This window comes from Lonchura striata, chromosome 3 (genome assembly GCF_046129695.1).
Source record: "Lonchura striata isolate bLonStr1 chromosome 3, bLonStr1.mat, whole genome shotgun sequence".
In the NCBI taxonomy this organism is placed as follows: Eukaryota; Metazoa; Chordata; class Aves; order Passeriformes; family Estrildidae; genus Lonchura; species Lonchura striata.
In genome coordinates, this window is record NC_134605.1 from 28080126 (window position 1) to 28101957 (window position 21832).

The 21832-nt window shown below is 49.7% G+C and overlaps 2 protein-coding genes across 7 annotated transcripts in view; both read right to left on the minus strand.

Annotated features, from left to right (window-relative positions):
* The window catches only part of KIZ (kizuna centrosomal protein), a 29226-nt gene extending 16512 nt beyond the window's left edge, over positions 1-12714 (minus strand). Inside the window, exons 1-7 of the mRNA XM_077782006.1 lie at positions 12636-12714; positions 10775-10837; positions 9303-9450; positions 7302-7394; positions 3701-3941; positions 3324-3407; positions 2402-2618 (exon numbers count right to left, since the gene is read on the minus strand). Coding sequence (XP_077638132.1) covers positions 2402-2618; positions 3324-3407; positions 3701-3941; positions 7302-7394; positions 9303-9450; positions 10775-10803 — 812 coding nt within the window. The 5' untranslated portion in view covers positions 10804-10837; positions 12636-12714. The remainder of the gene's footprint in view (positions 1-2401; positions 2619-3323; positions 3408-3700; positions 3942-7301; positions 7395-9302; positions 9451-10774; positions 10838-12635) is intronic.
* A 2875-nt stretch (positions 12715-15589) lies between these two features.
* The window catches only part of LOC110477512 (uncharacterized), a 71735-nt gene continuing 65492 nt past the window's right edge, over positions 15590-21832 (minus strand). For 2 of the 6 annotated variants that reach the window (XR_013339678.1, XR_013339674.1), the window contains 2 exons: positions 16649-16764; positions 15590-15971 (listed from right to left, as the gene is read on the minus strand). The gene's annotated coding sequence lies outside the window, so the exon portion shown is untranslated. Of the gene's footprint in view, positions 15972-16648; positions 16785-18178; positions 19035-21832 lie in introns of those variants that run through there. The other 4 variants (XR_013339677.1, XR_013339676.1, XR_013339679.1 and 1 more) reach the window with 3 other exon arrangements.

Consider the following 21832-nt stretch of genomic DNA (forward strand, 5'->3'; position numbering starts at 1 on the left):
GATCAGAGGTCAGCAAACAAGAGGTCCTTCTCTTTTACAGGTTGCTTCCTGGAAACAGTCTGATTAAGCTGACAGCTTGAATTATGTGTTACATTTTGTAATGCACAATCCATCTGTGCTAAGTCCTCCTCAATGCAGCTGAAGCAGCACAGGCATTAGCTCTGCCTTTTTCCACTCCCTCAGCTTAGGCCTTAAAATAGTCATCATCTTTCTCCACATTAATTCACAAAAACCCTCTCCCCCCACCTCCCAGGTTTAGAAAGGGCTAAAGAAAAGGCTGGATGCTGTAGGGAATGGTAAGAGGACACAGAGCCTTTCCCCTTGGATCAGCAGCTCCACGGGAGGGGACACCAGGAGCCTTCATGAGCCCCCGTGGTGCCGGTGGGCTGCTGATAGGAAACCCATCCCAGGCTCTTTCTACGGGGCTGGGTGTGAGAAGGCAGGAGAGCAGCCTCTGATCTGTCGGAACACTGATGTTACTGCCCAACAATCACTAGTTCTGATAACTGAGGCAGAAAAGCTGCAGCACCCTACTGTGACCTGCAACAAGATGAAAACCTTCTGCTCAATCACCTTTCCTAACAACATCTCCCTTCCTTGACTGCAAACACTTCATTGCAGGGGAAAAAACCCAAAACTCCTTAAAAAACAGAGGCTGGCATCTCTGCAGTAAGGCAGGAGAAGCATTTACTCCAAAGATAAAAACTCGTGGCTTCCTGGCACACAATAAGGACTGGTTATGCCTCTGGAGTCAGCCATGGTCTCTGCTCCTTTCAGCATCATCCCTTGTACTCATTTCAGGTAATTCACCAGACACATATGAACAATGCTTCCTTCTGATACCACAGTGACACTGCTGCAGTGGGAGAGTCCAGATATTTCAAATTAAGGCAACAAATACACAGAATTTGGTGAATTTTAGCACATTTCTTCAGCCAGCACAGGAATTTTGCAAGAGAAAACCACAGGGACTGGAAGGATACATGTTGTGAATCTGTGGTGTGACAGAGCAGAGGAAGCTGCATTCCCATACTTTGTGTAACATGTACAAATTGAAATTCATATACTAATCACTTGCAAGCTTTTCCACAAGATTTTTGGCCAATTAATTTTGCAAAGCTCAAGTGTGCACGCTGCATTCCAGGTGCCTTGGAAAGCCCACCTGGCTGTGAGCACAAGGGAACAGCTGGTCCTCCACTCCTGCTGGTGGATCTGCCTTTTCATTTTCAGGTAAAGCAAATTAAAACCTGTATCTTTTCTGCAGCACCAGCAAGCAGTGGTGATCCCACTTCCGTGGCCTTGAGAAGCAGAGGCATTCAGCTTGGCACAACGGGAGGAGAGCTCTGCGCCGCAGTTCCAGCCATGCGCCGGGGACAACGCAGGCACTCAAACCTTGTGTATAACTTCCCTGGGCCTCAAGAGCTGCTCTGCGTCTCATCAGGCACTGCACAGCAAGGCCTAGCTGGGGGGGAACACAAGGTTAAACTGCTGGCGCTCCAGTCTGCTGGCTCCGACTCCTCTCACAGAGACAGGCACTCGGTGCTCTTGCCTGCTCTGCTGCGATTAACAGGTGGGATACAAAGGGAGGACTGGGGGAAAGCTTTTTACATGTAAATCAGATGATGTTTCCGTAGTGAGCAACAGCCCAATGCAAATAGGAAAGGATAAAGTTATGGAAGCTTCTGCCCATGGCCGCCAGTTTCTGCTCAGGTGTCAATACCCAAACCAGCACTGACATCAGCACCACCACAACATGCCGAGGAACAGACATTAACAGATTTAAACACTGCAAACAACCAAGATGGGAAAACCAACCAACTGGCAGAAGATAACTCCTATAGGAGCACTTGCTCTCCAGGGGTAAAAGCGCTGTTTCCTTTGCACAATGTCCCACTACAGACCTGCCAGCCCTCCCTGGTGATCTGAGCCAGCCCTCCTGGGTGACCTCGGACAGCTCTGGGAACCATCTCCCCATGGGCACTGGCCCACTGGGACAGGGACTTCCCTGTCTCATGAGAGCGTTGTGGGGCTGAAAACCCTGCACAGATGGCTGTAGCCTGATGCTCTTGTGCTGCATTTGTTGGCCACAAAATCCTGCAGCAGAGGACAAGCTCTGTGTCTGCAGTGCACCGTCCTCATCCTCTCTTACTCTATTTCCAAACAAAATGTTCAAACAGGTCAACCAGTGCAAGTTTTACCAAGTAGTGTGACTGGAATAAGATTTCTGTATATTTAAATAACATAATCTGCATTTCAGTAACAAATCCTTCACTTGCCAGTGAGGTGACAGAAGCCCCTGAATGCCCAGCACAGGTACAATGTACTAAAGGACAGGGGAGAATTTGGTGTGAGCTTCACTGCCCTGACCAGGCCAGCTGATCCAGGAAAAGGGAGGTGGTACCTGTGTGGTGCTGAGCTGTCCAAGGGCTCCTCCTGGGCTGCGGGAGGGTTCGGTGGGGGCAGCAGGGAGCACTCTGGAGCCTGGGCATCCCTGCCCTGCTCCTGCTGCAAGCTGGGAACATTTGGCCTCACCTCCTCCTCAGCACTGGCAGGGACTGGGAGCTTGGCTCTGCTCCGCTCCCTGCGAGTCCACCAGCTGCTCAGGCTAGGCTTTGACCCTGTAATAACAATAAAAATAATAAATCAAATATATAAAAACTGTAATTATTCTTCTCAAAACATTAGCAGGACCATGGAGTAGCTCACAGTGGAGGGACTGAAACCAAGCTTATCCACATTGTTCACCGCGTGTGAGAGAGCATCCATCCATCCATCCGCTCCTCTTGTCTGTGGGCTTTCCTGCCCTCAGCCCCTGTCCTTCCACGCTCCTCTCACAAGGGGGAGTCCAGAGAGGCTGCAGCCTTTGGGGTTTGGGAACAAACCTGGCATTTCTCAAAAACTACCTCAGCACAGAGACCAGCTACCTGACCAGATCACTTCCGGGGGAATCAATCAGCTATCATGCACCAGCTCTGAGGGAGAAGGGAATCAGCCTAATCCCAAAGTGACTCCTCTGGTGAACCAGGTTCATATTAAACCTCTTCAGAGAGGCTCAGACTATGCCAGGGCCTCTGTGGGCACAGCAATGAGGAAATCTTCCCTCACGGTGCCCCTGACCAGGATCAGCCCCCAGCACATCCTTCCCTGTCCTGTTGAGCAGCCTGGGAGGAAACGGAGTCAAAAGAAAGAAAGGAACAAAGAGAGAAAAAATGAGTAAGAGCCACTATGCTCCAAGCCCAGTACCAGAGGTGCAGGAGGAACAGCAGCTGTGGGCAGGCTCTGGCTGGGGTGGAGGCAGACAGGGACACATACCACTGCCATACCTGGATCACTTCCTGGCCTCGCGGGGGGGGCTGCTTTGGCACCAGAAGCTGAGGTGAGCTGCTCAAAGCCTTCCTCACTTGTCACTATAGGACACGAGAAAGTACAACACAAGCCACTGTGATGGCAAGGTAAGAAAGAAGAAGGTTTATTTTCTGACTCTAACTTTTATATTTTTCTAAAGGTGACAGTGGATTGGAGAGTGAATGGGCTACTTTTCTAAAGACATTGGACAAACCACCAGTATATCAATTTCTTCCACCCCCATGAAGGAATGCAAAACAATATGTTGTTTATAGAAAATGTGTGGGAAAGTTTTTTAACAGAATGTAAACTCAGGAGGTTTTAGAAAATCTTTAAGAATCAGGGCGACACTCACTGGCAGCCAGGTCCCCATGTCCTGCTGCTCCCTCCTCACTCTCTCCAGCAGCGTTGCCGGTCTCAGGACTGAGCCCATCAGAGGACGAGGAGCACAGAGGGGGCTCCTGCTGCGAGCCCAAACTTCCTGTGGCCGAGGCAGCTGATGTGGGGCAGCCCAGCAAGGCTGCTGCTGGATAGCCCAGTTCTGCTGGCATGGCTGTATTGGTGCCAATTTCCACCTGTCCTCCATCCCACAGTACCTAAAACACACAGTGGGACACAGCTGAAGGAGACAAAAACTGTGTGCGGCACACTGAACTTCTTAAGGGTGACATGCTGGGCTCTGAAGAGAAAAGTGTCACAGAATTCAAGACTTAGCTGTGGCATTAGTATTACACAACCCCTGGCACACAGTCTGTGCATCAGAGTGTGAAATGAGGGCCCAAGGTTACATCAAAGCTCCATGAGCCAAAACATCTAGTGGCAGAAGCTGCCTGCACCTCAGCCCAGCCAAAAGGGACCCCACACACCAAGGACTCAAACCCACCTAAATGATGACTGGATTTTACAAAGAGTCAAATCTTTTGGATTAGGATTCTAAACAGGTTTGGAGACCCTGGACCAAAGCACCTCATTTAGAGTTGCCCATAAGGCCTAGAGCCCAGAGGGACCATTGTGTTTCATTTGTGAATCACTTAGCAGATCCAACTTCCCTCACATCATGGAACAAGGCAAAACTCAGTTTCACTGTCTTCCTCCTGCTCTTCACATGGCAGTGACATGGCCTTTTTCCACCAGGTGACACGGGACACAGAGCAGACACATTTTGAATGGCACTTTCATCCAAGGACTGTTGAACTTGCATAAAACCAGCTCCAGGATACAGCCACTCTGCTGCTAAATCCATTTGTTTTAACAATTGCCTCTTTTCCTTTGCAAACCTACTCAATCAGGACAATTTAGGAGGAGTGGCTGCTGTCACCATGACTGCTGTAGGGTCATGGCCAGTTTATGCAAAGCCAAAATTAGCCATCGTAATGCCAGTGCTCACACTGAGCAGGGCTTCCTCTCCAGCCCCAAATTCCAGCAGCACAATTTACAGTCATCTCCACACCTCTCCCCTCTCCTTCACTGCCTGACCTCTTCCTCCCACACCAAGTCAGCTGCAAACCCCAGTTGAAAGGAAACAAAGGCATCTTGTCTGCTCTGTGATGAAGGTTCCTTAAAAAAGCTCAAATTCCATGTAACAAGAAGCAGAACAAAAAGCAGTGAAGTCATTTTAAGCAGTAGTAAAGGTTTGCCACTCAGATTAAGTTCACAGCTTATTCCATCACCACTGCTCTCATATTCCTCCTAAATATTTCTCGGGCACGGGATTTGGTGCTTTCAAATGTCTCCTGCCAGTCCTGCATGGCTTTGGCAGCTCCTTGATGCAGTGTTCCAAAACAAATGAATTACAAATAGGCACAGGCACAGCACACATTCCTATCGATCCCTTTCCTTGGGAAGGGACTCTGCCACCCACAGGTGTTCCTGGGAGATTCCAGTATGCCCAAGTCCAAAATCTTCTGAAGGCTCCAAGGAAGAGCTTCCAAGCTGACTTCCCAGCACAGAGGATCCAGGAGCCTGGGCTGTACAGCTCTGCCATCCAGGAAAGAGCTCTTCAGTGTGGGACTGCTGAACTTAAGGACTCCCCTTGACACTAGGAGCCCAAAAGGGCACATTTCCCATGGCTCAGAAATGTCCCAGACATTCCTGAAGGTGTTTCAGCACTGAGATACTGCCCATCTGTAGAAAGCTGGTCTGGGCACAGAGATGACCTCTCAAGATGTCACTGAGGGAATCATCACACTAACCAGCCTGAAGGAAACCATCCAAATCCCAGTGCTGGGAAATAAAACCAGTTCCACAAGCTGTATCCTGGACATCCCATGTGTTGACTGCACACGCTCTCTGTGACTGACTCGGTGCCACATCACTGAGAATTAAGTCCTGTGTTTTGGACAGAAGAACTGGCACATTTGAAGTGAAAAAAACAGAATTAAGGGCTGAAACACACCCCAGGGACATGGCAAAAATGCACAATGCAGCTGAGGTTACCTCTGATTTTTAGGAGGGAGATGAAGAGGAGGAAGAGGACAGGGGATAAAGGAATCCATAATCCACTCCATTATTATACACAAATCGACATTTTTGGGTACACATCACACTGTCATAGTGCCCAAAACCTGCACACAGTTTTGCAACCCTCAAGTCACAGCACAAGCCTTTGATGCTCTAGTACTCATGACAACTTCTCCAGCAGCTGAAAATCTCATCTCCCATACTGCCTGCCCTAATTGGACAGTTCACATTCCAAAAGAAACGCACCTTTCCCCACAGTACCTCCCAATTCAAATCACAATTTGCACCCTGCCACAGGCTGGCCTGTGGTCAAGGCTGCTAGGCTTCATTGCTTTGTGTATTACAGTTTAAAGAATACTCCAAATTTAAGGTTTTTAACTTTTTAATCTATGGGGAAAACTTCCTATAAACTCAGATTAACAACTGCTAATACACTGAAGAAAGGAAACCAAAAACCTTCCTCCTACTATAAAAACAAAATAGTGTGGCCTCTGTTTCTTTTCTGATAAGAGTCTTAAATACCAAACATTTAACTGCATAATAACATTCCCTGGCAGCCAGCAGCCTGCTTAGCAGATACATAAAGCAGGTAAAAGGGGAAAAAGTTAATTTCTTGGCTGAATGATTCCATCACTAGCTATAGGGCAAACTAGAAAGTCTTTTAGTAAAGTAGCAGTTGATTCTTCTATCAATCTGCAGCACACACACTCTTCCAAGGAATGCATTAAATATGAAAATCATATCCCGTTATCATCTGTTCCCAGCTTTCAGCCCAGTAAGCTTTCCTTAATGAATGCTGTAGCCTAAGGGAGGCGCATGCTGCCGGCTCCTTGGAATAATGGAGTGATGCTCCTGTCCTGCCTATTCCGGCGCCGCCTGGCTGAGGGGCTTCCACACACAGTCACAAGTGACTACTCTTGCCAGCATGCTCCAAGTTATTACAAGATGTTTTTTAGACATTTCATCTAAAAGAGCTTTGCTGCTTTTAGTGGAGAAAACAGCCCTGGTCTTGAACTGTATCATTTATATGGAGATAGGAGGGATTAGGAGCCTGCATTACTGCAGATATATGGCAGCAGATATTTAAGTATTCCTTGTCAGTCTTTTTGTTTGTTCCTTAGATATGCAATCTCCTTCTGCTCCTTCTGAGGAAAGGTCAAAACACACAAAATTATAAACACAGCACACGGCTCCTCAGCTGCAGTTCTGCAAATATCCCTCATTAGGAACATTTCCTCCTCGGTCACGACCATCTCCGCACCATCCAGCACAGGAATTATAAAAGCCAACAAGAAGACGTGTGCAAATAGAGGGTTTTTTTAAAATTCTGCCTCTATGGATGAAACTATTACACTTTTTACCCAGGTGGTTCTCCTTCTCTCATGTGCTACACACTATTTCATACTGCATGTACCAGCATCGCAATCCCCACAGAAAGGCTGTGCAGCTCAGAGGAGAGCACAGCGTTGGAATAAGGCCCATTTCCCCCCCATTACCTGCTCACTGGGTCCTTCCTCCTTGTCACCTCCTGCTGACAAGCTGCCCTCTTGAAGGGATAACAGGTTTTTAATTTCCCTCCCATGCCATTCCTAAAAGGGAACAAATCCGTCACACAAAACTGGAGGCTGAACCACCCCCCCCAACCCAAGAGACACCACTTTGCAAAAAGTGCACCTTTAAATGCAAAGCCCCTACAGCCTTTTTAACTCAGACTATATTTAAAAACAGGGATCTCATTTGCTTCTCATTTTTCCACTCCCTGCCCAAGCAGCGTGGCCTGTATACAATCTGCTGTAGGGCTTTCATACACATTTATTCATCCCCATCATTTAGAATCCCACAGAACAGCAATAACTCGTTGACTCATATTTATTGTATTTATTGTATCCCAACCAGCACCTGTAGCACCGAAGTATTGCTGCTGCCTCCAAACAATGACTTGGGTGCTTTGCGATGAAACAAGCTCCACAATGTGTTTTTCATGCCCCATCTTATGACTGCTGTGAGGAACAATCCCTGGCAGATGTTCCAGAGAGCAGCCCAGCAGGGAAGGCTCCAAACACAGCTTGCCACACTCTGGGGCTTATAGGAGCAGTGCTGGGAGCAGAGCTGGGCATCACGCAGGCAGTACCTGCAATTAATCCTGCATGCTCCTAACTGCAGCCCCCAGCAGCCGCAGCACAGCAGGGCTGAAAGCACTGCAGGACCAGTGCTGCATCAGGGAACAGGGAATGAATCATTCACACAATTAACTCGCCCACCTCGGCCCTCTGCTCCAGCAGCGCTCTTGGCTCCCAGGTAAGAACTGCTCACATGGAATTTTAGAGAACAAAACCTCACCACGTGAGGAGTCGAGATGCTCAAAAGAAACTCAGATGTAACTCCTGGATTTTGCTGAAAGCTGAAGGGAATTTATTTATACTCCTAAAAATTACTGACCAAACACAGGGAGCAAAAGTGCATCTTTCAGAAACAAAAGGAATTTTGTGAGCTACAGCCACGTAATAAATGTGCACAGAGTTATGATAAAGCACTCCTAAAGGGCATTCTCTATGGAAAAAAATGAGAGAAAACAGCAATAAATTCTTTCTGTGTACTTCCATGATAGATTAAATGATTGCGTGCTCCATAACTCTCCTGCTTTCCATAACTAACATGGAGGAGATGTCATTTGTTCAGCAGCTCCAAAAAGTAACTGTAACTTGACAAAGACAAAATGGATGGCACAGGAACACCAAAATGGAAGGACTGAACAAAAACCCCACATGCAGCTTGACCTGCAGCACTGGGACTGGGACTTGCAGCAGGTGTCAGAACCACCAGCCCTAACACTGGGCAGACTGGTGTGCACCAGGGCTGCTGAGGAGGAAAAACCCCTTCAAAACAGCAGGGGAAAGCTGGCACTGCAGTACAGCCCCTCTCCTGCTCTGCTTCAAGTAACGAGTAAAAATCAGAGGCAGGGAATTGCACACCCCAGGGACAAGCTCTGAATTCTGAGCTACTGCACTGCAGCCAGGTAAAGATGCTCTGGGAACGTCACCAGATCTGACAGGTGCTACCTGGGCTACCGCAGTGTGAGGAACAAACACAGTCAAGTGTTTCTGAGGAGTGCCACTGCTCTTAGAAAGCAGGAATGTACTCATTTCCCTCTCAGACTGAGCTCCCTCAAAAACCTGGCTCCATGCATCAGTGGCATATAAGCAGACGTTGCAATTTCATTTTTAAAAACCTGGAATCATCACATTACAACATGCCAAACTGTACCTTAGGGAACAACAAAAACAACAACAACAACATAATAATAATAATGTGATTCAAGAAACCCCAGGGCTTGGCTTTTTCTTACAGCATCTGTTGAATCTGGGGTACTTCAGAGTTGTCTATGCTACAAGCTGAAATACAGACCCCAATGGAGTTTGCTTCCAGCTCTAGGACCTACCAGGAGATTCCTGCATAACAACAGCAAATACCCAAGACCAAGTCTTATAGGAAGTTACTTCCATCTTCCGGATGTTCTCCCAGCCTGTGGCTTCCATGTGAGCCTCCAGCTGCAGGAATTCCTGGCACAGGGCCTGGTTCCGGCGCAGGGCCAGCTGTTGCCGCATTGACACAGCTTCCAGGCGTCTCTGCAGCCTCTGCCTCACTCTGCAGGGCAAAGAATAGGCACTTAAAGGTGCAAAAATAAACCAGAAGCATCCATCACAATCACTCTGCCTCAGACACACACACCAACACTGAGGGGGAGCTGCCCCAGATGCCAAAAAGGAGAAGACTCATTCTTCCACACACCTACATTTATATAAATATATAAGTGCCACTTATCTGAAGATGTACATGGGGGCTTTGGTGTTCCAAAGGGTAAACACATTAAAAATCTCCTGTAACTTGTTTTAAATGGATTATGTGTTAGTCATTCCTACCCCATTAAATCAAAATGAAAACTAACAGAGGGATGTGTTCTGAAAGTCACTCAAACAGTAACAGTGAAGCTGAGGTTTCACAGCTGCCTAAATCCATGGTGCCACCAAGAGGGGCACTGGAAATCCATCTAAACCAGTTCTCTCCTACCTACAAACCACATTCCCTTCGAGCCAGATCTCTTTCCTAATGTGCCTCCAGGGCAGCCACACAGCATTCATGCCAACACAGAGAAATGGGCACCCAAAGATGCCCATGGCTCACAGCTGCACTTCAGCCAGGAGGGAAACTGCAACCCAAAGCCCCTGAGAGGTTCAGAGAAACTGCAGCTCTAAACCTGTTAGATTAAACCAAATCCAATAAAATCAGGAAACAAAGTACATGTGATGCTGCCCCACCTGTCCAGATATTTTTTCTTTAATTTGTATCTGCATTTTCTGCCCCTTTCAGAAGAGGGGCTCCCACCGCACCCAGCACTCAGTCCTTGGAGCTTTACAGAACACCTTTGAGGAAAGGAATGGAACGTTGGATGACATTTCTCAGTCATGTCTGGTTGTTGGGACGTCTGGATTTTTCATTTTGATTTGGTTTGCTGTTTAGGGTTTGGATTTGTTGCCTTTTTTTTTTTTTTTTTTTTTTTTTTTGGTACAGACTGTCCATGCAATTTACATTAAATAGTAGCTGCAGGAAGAATCCAAAGAGCAGGACCAGAACCTGGAATATCCCTTAGGGCTTCTTAAGGCTTTCAACTATCTAAGACCCTGGGATTCTCCAGCATGGTCTAAGTTGTGTTGATTTTGTAAAAATAGGATAAAGCCAACCTGCAAATTTGTTATTCCCATGATTTTAGTATCCACAGAATGAGGTATTTATGTTACTACAGCAGCTATTTCATCAATAACTTGAAGACATGAATTTTGCATTACACTTAACATGTATAGAAATGTATTACTGAAAAACCTTCAAGACAACATTCTAAAGGCATTTCAAGATAACTAAACCTTTGTACCTAAAATAAAATAGCCCCTAAGAAGATTTTAAACAAGCTTACAGGTGTGGATCAGCCATTGTGTATTCCATTCTCTGCTTTCCCAATTCCAGCCTTCTGGCTCCACTAGAAGAAAGCAACATACAGTGAGATAAAAGTATTTCACCATCTGAGGTCTCCAAATACCAGAACTAAGGGGTTTTGCAGAGCACAGCCCTTGGTGAGCAGAGAGGTCAGATTTGCTGGGAGTTACAGACTCATTTGCCAGCCCAGCTCTGAACAACTCCCAACTTTCCCCCCTCTTTCTGTTCTCACTGGAACAGGGCTGCTGGCAAGGGAAGAGATGTTTGAACATCCACATGGGACCCACCGAAACAGCCAGAGACCTCAGACAGCCCAAGAAGGCTTCTGAACCCCACAATGGGCAGTTCCCAAGCCCGTCCCTCCCCTTCTTGCCCCACAGTCCCACAGCAGATGCCCTTCCATGCAAGAAACACTTGGCTGGAGATGTTCCCAGAACAGCTCCCCTGAACCTGCTACAGAGATGCATTAGAATACACTTCGGAAACCCCTCACAGCTCACAGACGCCACATGCCAGCCAAGTATTTTATTTAGGAACAGAACTTGAAACCAAGCTCATATTTCCCTTCCCTCCTGGCATCCAAGCCACGTCCATCTAGAGGCAGGTGAGCCCCACTTGCAGCACTGCTGCAGAAACAAGTGTCCACCAGGAATCCTGAATGCCTGTGGAGCCATCAGAACTGCCTGGAGTAGCGCCAGGGCACCAGGCGTGGGACGGACACATGCCAAACCACAGTCACTCACACCTCACCTAAAGCCATCCCACAGGGAAGGTGGTTTTGGGACCAGAGTAAATGGAATACACAATGGCTGCCATTATTGAATAGTTCCAAATTGCACCTGAGGATGAACAACCATGCCCCAGGGAAAAACTGAAAATAACCAAGAGAGGCTTCCAGCAGATTCTCACTGCAAACCCTGCCACAAGCAAAGCCAAGTGCTTCTTCAGGAACAGCGTCATTAGGCAGCAAGGTGTGGCAGCGAAGGGGACATCACACACCCCAACATGTCTTGGCACACTTTTTCATGGATTTGGGCTCTCCCTAAACACACACCCACTCACAGTTTCCCTGCAGAGAAGGCAGAGAGGAAAAACCTTTCCTGCTGCTCTGCCTGGGAGATCAAGGCGCCCGTTTTAGCCACATGATCCTGCCAGCGCCTGGAGCAGGATTAGGGTTGCGTGTCATGTGCACAATTTAACAGCCACGCTCCATCTGGGATCTCATCCCTTCAATTTCCTGTTATGCGACGGACAGCCAAGCAAACACAGATTTCAAGACCTTGTTTTTACACTTCTACAAGTAATTTTTCTGCCTCAGTGGAGAAGACCGATATCCTAAGGGATGAAGAAGCCGATGGATGTGAACAGCCGTTGCCTCTGATCCCACTCCCCCATCCCGCAGGGAGCACAGTGCGTTCCTCAGCTCCTCAAAGCCCATACCCTCCCCACCAGCGAGGTTTTTCAGCACCCCGCTGGCCAGCCCGCAGCAGCCACTCAGGCAGGCAGGGATACCCAGGGAAGGTCTCCTGGGGCAGGCAAGCGAAACGAACCCTCCCGAGGCTGCAGTGCCCCGGGAACGCGGGCACTGCCATGTGCAAGCTGGACAAGGGACCAGCATCAGGAAATAAACCCCGGCCAGGAGAGTCTGAGAGGTGATTACCGGGGTGGTCCAGCGATCCGGAGCTGAATTTTTTGTGACTGGCTTCCCAGCACCTCCAGAACTTAGATATGGAAGGGAAAAAGAAGGAGATGGACGAGAACAAGGTGGGGGGGGGGGGAAGCATCCGCCCGCCCGGGGTGGGAACTGAACCCAAATCACCCCGCGGGGGGACCCGGCTCACCTGGCGCGGGGCGGCTGCGGGGCTGGCGGTCGCGGGGTTGCCCATCCCGGAGGCGCCGGTGCTCGGGGGCGGTCCCGGCGGCCCCGCTCCCGGTCCCGGCGGCCCCGCTCCCGGCGGCCCCGCTCCCGGCGGACCCGCTCCCGGCGGCCCCGCTCCCGGCGGCCCCGCTCCCGCTCCCGGCGCCCACGTGCGGCTCCCGCCGTGCCCCGCGCAGAACCCCGGAAGTGCCGCCCTGCGTGGCCATGGGTACGGACGGGCGCCGCCCAGAGGCGCCTTGGAAGTCTTGAAGATTTTGTGGGTTTTGTTTTTTTTTTTTTTTTTCTTTTTTTCTTTTTTTTTAATTATTTTTTGTTCTGTTTTGATTTTTTAAAATAATTATATATACCTGGGGCTACGCAGGATCCATGTCGCTGGAAACGGGGGAATGTGCAAAGCGCCAGTCCAAAAAATATCTGGGACCTGCTGAACAACTACAGTTGCCTTTGCCGAGTTTATTGTACACACCATGGTTTTCAAGTTAACAAAACCCTGATTTCCTCGTCCTCTGGAATGCCACTGTGTCCCTCTGGTGCTGTCACATCTCCAAAATTCATATGGGAGGAGCTGCAGTCAGCCACAGCCATCTCCAGCCCTGCATCCACATCTGCAGCTGGAGAATGAAAACAGAACACCCGCCTTTCATTTCCAAATAAAAACTTCAATCTCTTTGAAAGGAAGTTGCCAAATGAGCGCTTAAATTCCAGGGCCCCAATAAAATCTGAATACCATGGGAATAAGTGAAATGAAGGAGAAGCGATACATCAATAGACAAAATTGCAGAGAGCAGTGAAATGCTTAAGCATAATTAGGATGGCAATCAGTGTACAATTAGTGTGAGATCATCACAGTAATTACGCTTCGTAAGAACTTTTGTCCAAGAACAGACACATGAAAGCTCAGCTGGAGCTGCAGGCTCCATCTGGGGACATGCCCTGGCCTTGGGGGGATCAGGAGCTTTTTGGGGTTCCTCGACAGGATTTGGTGATCCAGCAGCATTCCTGGTGTTTCCAACACCTGCAGCCTCCAGCTCAGCTCCAGAATGGATGTAGTGGCACCCAACTGCCCCCAGATTAGCCTGGCTCAGACCCTGTATGTCCATCTAAATACCCAGCTCAACAAAGTGTGGAGAACATTGGCTTGAGTCAGAGCCTTCCCACTCTAGGAATACCCGGCAGAGGATTTGGGAGCCTTTTAGTACTGCATTTCCATAAAAAGCATTTGTCATGAAGACTGTTCTCCCCCTTTCTTCTGTTTACTGAAAGCAAAGATGTGTTTTGGGTGTCTCCTTCACACCTTCACAAGAGCCCACAGGTAAAATCTGGGCCTGCTTTTGGAAATATTTGTGCTCGCTAAAAGAGCACCTAAAACACTGCAAAACTTCCAAGCACTTCCAGCACGGTCTCAAATCCTGAGCCTACTGGAAGCCTTTTTCCCAAACTGAAAAATCTGGAAGCCTTATTCCAGTTTTGAGGGTTTGGTGGAAAGGGGCTGATGGTCCCTGACCCATCGGGCTGCACAGTTTGTCTCCTGGGCAGCCCTGGGAGGTTTTTTTCACTATGGAGCTCGAGCTAGAGCTTGAGGGTGTTGAATCACAGCAGTGCTCAGCATTCTGCGATTTATTTAACAAAAAACAAGGAAATAAAGAACCTTATCCTGGTCCTCCCGATGTATTTCCCACTTCGTTTGTGTCTCGGTGTTCACTGCAGCCGCTGGGCTCAGAACTGACTCAAGAATAATCTCCATCCTCCGATCCCTGATAAGGACTGTGGTCTCTTCCCTGAAAGCCTACAAAGAGGAGTGTTTTGTTTGTGTTCTCCCTGCAGTACTTCACACTTCTTTCAAATTGTTTTAATTTAATTTTGATGTAATCTGATAAGAGCTGTAAAACTGTCAAAGGAAGCTGCCTCCTTTTGTCACATTAAATACACTTTGAATGAAATGGTGGCTTTGTCCCCAGTGCTGCCAAACCAAAGCATCTCTTGATTCTAGCGCAGGGATTGATGTGCACTAATCTGAACAGCTTTACACTCTTTTTCATTTAGGAAGGCAGCCACGTGTCCTTTAGCATCCCCCTTTCCTCTGGGATGTAACCATATCCCAGAAGGTGCGGGATTGGCCTCACAGAGCTGAGCACTTGGCCACAGGCCTCTCACCTACCAGAGACCCCTGGTAGGCTTTCCCAGTTTTCCAGGGCAATGGATCCACGTGCTGCACATGCCTGCTGCAGGGATGGGAAGCCCCTCGCTCCCAGAAAAGTGGGAAACTCCTTAAAGAGCAGGAATTGTTGGCGTCCATGGTAAGGTGTCATGGGACACGTGGCAAGCTGCAGGGGGACAAATTGCCTTGGAAAGGGATTTGCAGAAACACAGAGATGTGTTAGGAAGAGGTTTTCCCTCTCTGTGCCTAGGACCCCTTAGATCCCTCACCCACAAGCCAGGGAGGAGCCAAATGCATTTGCTTTTCTTTTTGTCAATGAGACATATAGTACAGGCCCCAGTAGCTGTGTGGAAGCATATAGAATTTACATAATGCCCAATACGAGGCCTTTTTGTTAATGACTTAAGTCCCAAATGCAGAGCACTAATAGCACACCAGGAACCAAAGAGCAGTAACAGCAGTGAGCGATCTCAGCAGAGCAATTGTGAGGATCCATTTCCTGTCTGTGGCAATGCCTGGGAACAGTAATTAGCACGTTGAATTTAATGCTCACATTTTAATACATTTAAATGTAGTAAAATGCTTTTATTAAGTGGTACAGTTCCTCAAAACTTGTTATTACTTGTGTCTGATGCACAAGCAGCACACACCATGTCTGGCCTCAGATCTGCTGCCTTGGGGAAGGTGACAGAATTCCTCCAGCAGGAACCTGGAATGCAGAACACAATGGCTGAGTACACAAAAACCTGGAGACTGCAGCAGTTAAAAGCACGTCATGTTTATTACAAATCTAAGTGCCTTAGCCAAAGCCAAGTTACATAATTGAAAAGCCCCTAGGCATGTCACTGTCCGTGGATTTTTAATTAATCCTGGAGAATTGAGCTATAAGCACATACCACTGATACTAATGAGCCCCAGAAAAGCCACGGCACAGGGAAGGGCTTCGTTTAGAGACCATTTTCCAGGAAGCTCCCTTCCTTCTCCACCCTCTCCAAGTACTTTTCCAGTGTCCTGTGCAGAATAGAAGGCTCCATGAGCAGAAGGAAGCAGGTATAGCATGAATGAGAGATTTCGGGTCTCAGTCGCTTGTGTGACCAGGCTGTAAACACGAGGAGTCTCCATTCAAGTGTCTATTGCTGTCTGAAGAGGAAAGAGGAGATAGACAATGTTGAATTTCCCCATCCCTGGAAAAATGAGAACTGAATTCAGGCCTTCTGAGATGTGATCCCAGAGGCTGCATTCAAACCCAACCACTCACAGCCAAAGGGCCCAACTCTCATCTTCCCTGAAAGCATCTACACCTCACACTCGTGAGCGCCCTGTGCCATAGCTCCTGTTCCCCAAGCTGAACCAGCTCTAGTGTATTTCTGTTCAGAAGAGGGTATTTTGGCTCATTTTCGAGTATGTCCTTCAGGCCTGCAGTGACCAGACTGCAAGTGGGAGAAATGGCTCACAACACATAGCCAAGCTCAGTGCCACAAGTGCCTGTTGGGGTCCCATGACTGGGGGGACCAGGGTCCTGCTCAGCTGCAGCCTGACCTGAGGAGGCAGAACCCAGCACAAGGCAAAGCCTGCCACAGGCACCACGAGTTCCCCTCCTCACAGATGTGGGATGGAGACCATCCCTCCAGGGTCTCTCGGGACTTCCTGTGCCTGACTACCAGCTCTGCGCCTGGAGCACGCAGTGCTGCAGTGCGGAAAAGGGGACACTGCACCCATACTTGTTCCCAGCACACAAGGTCCCACCTCGCCTTCGGCATGCCATCCCCTGCACCAAGCCATGTTTTTGACAGGATCCTCTTTCAGGAGAACAGCACCTTCGTGATGAAGCTGTTCCCTCTGCTGTCCACTCTGCAGCTCCTGCCAGCAGGGTCACGGCTTGGCCAGGTCACTCCATCCTGCTTGATCTCAGTGCTTGCTACTGCTGCTGCTGCTGCTTTAAAGGACACAAATCTATCAGGCTCTTCCATTAGTATTTTGACAAATGACTGGATTGATTTCATCTACAGATGGAAAGACTGAAATAAAGTTTAGCTTCTACAAGCCACCCTGAAAAATTAAAGGGAGAATACAAAATAACTGGGGAATTCTTTTAACTGAATTAGACATTTTCCTGTCACTCACACAGTTCAGAGTAATCGGTTTTAAAGAGCTGCTGCCTGCATTGACAGGTATGAAGCGTTTAGACAAGGTGAAAAGCCCAGATGATCCCAGCTCAAAGGGATGTGTCTGGCCCATTGTCTGGTTTGATTAATGAAGCCTTTGCACAGTGAGATAATGCAATGTTTGCAGTGCCACGGATGCTGCTGCACAGCACAAATATCCCAGCTACGAGGAATATTCAATATGATAACAACAGCAATGAGCCCATCTAGGTACGACTGGATTCTGCCCAAAAATGCCTCAAATGATATTTATTTCCTAATTGTCATCCACTTTGATGCACTCGTTGTCAGGTTCAACAAGTGCTCCAGGCTTCAAGACTTTGAAACAAAGGGAGGCACTTGGGTGAGCCGTGTGGTTTGTGGGGCCAGGAACTAGGATCTGGCAACATGGGCAGTGGGGCACGGCTCTTGGGACAGACACACAGGCAAACACAGGGTCCCTGGAGGATCCCTGGCCTCCTCACACCCCAGCATTCAAACACTGCCCACCACATCTGTGTCTCATCAGGAACACCTGCAGGTCAGCAGCGACTCTGGAAAATAAAAGTGAGTGGATCAGCAAAAGGGCCGTGTGGGAGGAGAGCAAGCATGGAGCTCTGAGCTCACACTGTAGGGGACCACAAGTTCCTGCCTAGGCATGGCTTGGTTGCTGCCTCTGTTCCAGTCTCACTTCTGCCAGAGGTCTGGAGCTGAGTGCCTGGACCTGGGAGCGCTGGGGAAGGTGGCTTGCCTTTGAGGAAGTGCTGTCTGTGCAGCCAGCCCAGGTCTCACCTGGGGCAAGTCCTGCACTTGCCTCTCCCAGTCCTACAGTGCTGTGAAATCTAGGTTTGAGCGGACATGGTATTTTTTCACTTCCCACCCCAAACCACTGTGCTGGTTTGCTGTGACTGATTAGGCATTTTCCCTGTCCTGCGCAGAGAATTGTTCTGATGGTGGATGAAAGGAACCACACATATCAACTTTCATTTGTTTGTAAAAAGCGGGAGAACAAGCAAGAGACTATTCAATTAATTAAGCTGTGTCTGCTTGGAGCTCAGCACCCCTGGGCCCTGCACTCCATTCAGAACATGCCAAACAGAAATAGGAACCTGAGGCTGAAGCCGACAAAAAGGCTTGAGCAGAGATGGAAAAATCCTCCAACAGCCCATTTTGACAGTGCTCAAAAATGCGTTTCTAACGTACCTGCGAGGCAGCAAGGGGCGGACACACAGGTGGGCAAAGGCTGGGGTTCACTTCCAGTCTTCAGGTTCCAAATGCTTTGCCCGTTTGCAGACACACAAACCACACCAGCCTCTCCTGGCGGCCCGGGCGGTGACCTGTGTCCTGTTCTCGTCAGGACGTGACCCGAGTGAGGCGCCTGACCCCGAGCATTCTCCTCCTGCTGCTCTCCGCCGTGTCCTCGCTAGTTCAGCACAGCCACCTCCCGCTGTTACGGGTCCAGGGCAAACCCCGGCCACCAGGAGCACAGAGCTGCCCGAGCCGGGACACTCCTGAGCGCTCCAGCCCGGAGCCTCGCTCCCTCAATACTCGCATTATTTCTTTTGCAGAAGGAGCGCGTTTGCTCTCTATACCCGAAGCGCCGGGGACGCGCTGCCCTCCCGGAAACGGGAAAAGCCTCGTCCCAGTACCCGCAGCTCCGGGCGGAACCTCGGCCACCCCACGGGCAGCGCGGGGAACGCCTCGATGGAATTTGGGAAGTAGCTGCGGGGCCGCCGCTCGCCTTGGGCTGCCGCACCAGAAGCGCTCGGTCACCGCCGCCGCAGCGGCTACGGAGCGAGCCCGGACCCCGCCTCGGGGACCCCCGCCCTGGTAGGTGCCGCCGGTTCGCTTCCGTCTCCCCTTCACCGCCTTCCGTCGCCTTGGATTTTTCCCCGTCGTTTCCCTCAAGCCATAGAATTCCGGCGATTTTACTATCGGGCAGCGCCGCGGAGAGCGGGGGCCGCCGCTCCATCCGCTACCCGGGGATCCAGAGTGAAAACGCCCCTTGTCTGGCTGCGCTTCCGGCGGCTCCGGGCAAACGGAACCGACCGCGGGCGGCGGGACCGAGCGCGGCGGGACCGAGCGCGGCGGGCACCGAGCGCGGCGGGCACCGAGCGCGGCGGGGCAGGACCGAGGCCGCGGGAGGTCGCACCGGACCCGATAGTCTAGGCTAGGGTGAAGCGATGCAGAAGGGTCCGCTCGGAAAGCGGCTGCCCACCGGGGCACGGAAGGGCCCGGTTCCCACTCCCTGTTCCCCCGTAGGTCCCTTACCTGGGCTTCGGGCTCGGCCCCCCGCCGGTGTTGCCGCTCCCGCCGAGGCACGGACAGGCAGCAGCCACAGGAATTTAGCGTCTTGCCGAAGCCCTGCCGCTCTTCCCGAGGGGAGTCAGTGCCGGGGATGCCTCTCCCCGGCCCCGGGATCCCCCCGGTCCTTCCCCCGTATCAATTCCAGTCCGGCTCTGGCAGCGTTTAGGCCGGGATTGGGGGATAATAGGAATATCATCTGGAGACAATTACCTTTGGAGCGCTCGCTTCTCCTCCCAGACACTGTTATTTGAGCAATAGGATCATTTGATTTCATATCGCACTAAATAACCCCCGGCCTCCACAAATTGCCGCCTTCTCAACAGCCACCCCTTGGAATAAATTGCACAGCGACTCCTTGGGCTCCAGCTTCTTCTTATTTTTTTTCCCCTTATTTCCCCCCCCTCCTTTTTTCTCCTGTGCAGAACAATATTTCGGGAGAAGCAGGGACGGAGGCCCGATGCTGGTCGATAAACTGTGTCCAGTAAAGCTCCAGCTCTCCTAATAAGCTAAGCAGCCAAGCCCTATCCTTACCACTTTTCCTCATGTTTTTCCCCCCCTCCCTCATCTATTTTTTTCTTTCTTTCCTCCTTTTTTTTTTTTCCTTCTCCCGCTTTAAAGCAGTTTTTCCCCTGCTGGGTCCCACTGACTGCAGGGCTTGATGTGCCTTTAAGGTTCTGTCAGTGCTCGCCTGATAATCTGGTCATCGCCGGCCTCATTAGATCTGTATTAATGTCAGCCACGGATTGCTAATTAGATTTGCAGGATAAATGAAATTACCCGAGTGGGCGGCGTGGGAGGGGGAGTATAGTCTCACTGCGCTTCCCAGGATTTACCGGGGGGAAAAAATAGAAAAGGAAAATAGAAAGGAAAGACATAATTTTATTTTCCATTCTTTTCTCCCTCCTTTCCCCTCCTGTCCCCTGAGCCCCATCCTGTCCTCAGGCTCCCCTCTGAAAGCCACTAACCAAAGAATTCCCCAAACTGCTCCATAGCTGGACCTGGGGGTTCTGCTAACGGTGCCCACCGGTGCCGCACTGGGCGCTCCGTGCCGAGGGATCCTGCTCCCGTTGGATTAATGGATCCCAGGCAGCAGCTTTAGGGTGAACATCTCTGCATTGCTGGGGTCTTACAGGGGTCGAGGGAGAGACCGATGGCATTATTCATCCTGTTTATTTATCCTTATTAGAAAATGGGATGAAAGAACAGGGCCCGGCGTCTGTCTTTTAGCACCGGCTGAGCAGCGCACACACAGCCTCAATTAAATGGCCTTTCTCCATATTGGAAACCCAGCTCTGTTTAACGAGGACCAATTAAATCCTGCTTCATTTTACCTGGGATCTCACAACAAATTCCCTTTTTTCTTTCCTGGTAATTACTGGCAGAATCAGCCCTGTTATCGGGGCAGGAAGCCCTCCCTGATAACCCACCTGAACCCCGACTGGATTCCAGCAGAGCCAGAGGCCCCTTCCTGCCCCCAGCCCCATCAAAAACCTGGCTGGGATCAGCCCGGGTCTCCAGTCCTTTCCCACTTCAGCCCACCATGGTGCTGGCAGAGTGGGGCCCCTCCTGGGGAAGCATGTGGAGCTATTCCAGCCCGGCTCTGGCCTACATTCCCAGGCCTCCCCTGAGCACCCTACAATGTTAAAAACTGCACCCTGTCTCCCAGGGGACATCACTGCAACTGGGACATTCAATTAAATAATCCTGGCCCTTTGCACCACAAATAAATGGCTTTTTTTCCTCACACAAATATTTCCTTTCCCAAGTTCCCTTTCAAAAGGAAAAAAAAAAAAAAACCAAAAACCAACAACAACAGAGAAACAAAACCCCAAACTGGAGAACAACAGGAAAAAAAGGAGAGGGGGAAAGAAAAGAAAGAAACTGTTCTCCTTTATTTTCCCTGTGTGCAGGGTAATTGATAGGCTCTATCAGAGGTCAGGATTTGCATAAGAATTAAGAGCAGTAAATTAATTTAATATTCCATGCACATCTCCAATTATTCCTGCAGACCTTTGTCTCCCTGGCTGGCAGAGAGAAGGTTCAGCTGCTCTTCAACCAAACAACATCTGTGCAGTTAATAACTTGATAAACAGCTCATACAAATAGTTTCTGAATTATCTGCCAAACCAATGACTATTCAGTTTGGAAGCACTTGGCGAGGGCTGTGCCGGCGGCTTCGGAGCCCCGGCCCAGGGATTTGGCTGCATTGACAGAGATTCGCCCTGCATATCCCTAAAATATCAGCAGCCCTTTGCGACAAAATCCCATCAAGAACGATATGTGAAATAAGTTATTAATAGTAACTAATAAGAGCCCATCCTGCCCAGTGTGTGCCCACCACCTGGAGAGGCTCGCATGTGCCGTGGGGCTGGGCTCTGTCCTTCATCCCAGGCTCCAGGTGGATCCATGTAAGGTCTGTGTCCCCATGAACTGCTCTCACTGGGTGCAGCATTTACAGCCCTTCAGCTGCTTCCTTCCCTAAACAACACCCTGGAAAGGGGCTGGGTTCTCCTGGCTGTCTCCTTGCCCCAGGGAGAATGGCTGACAGTT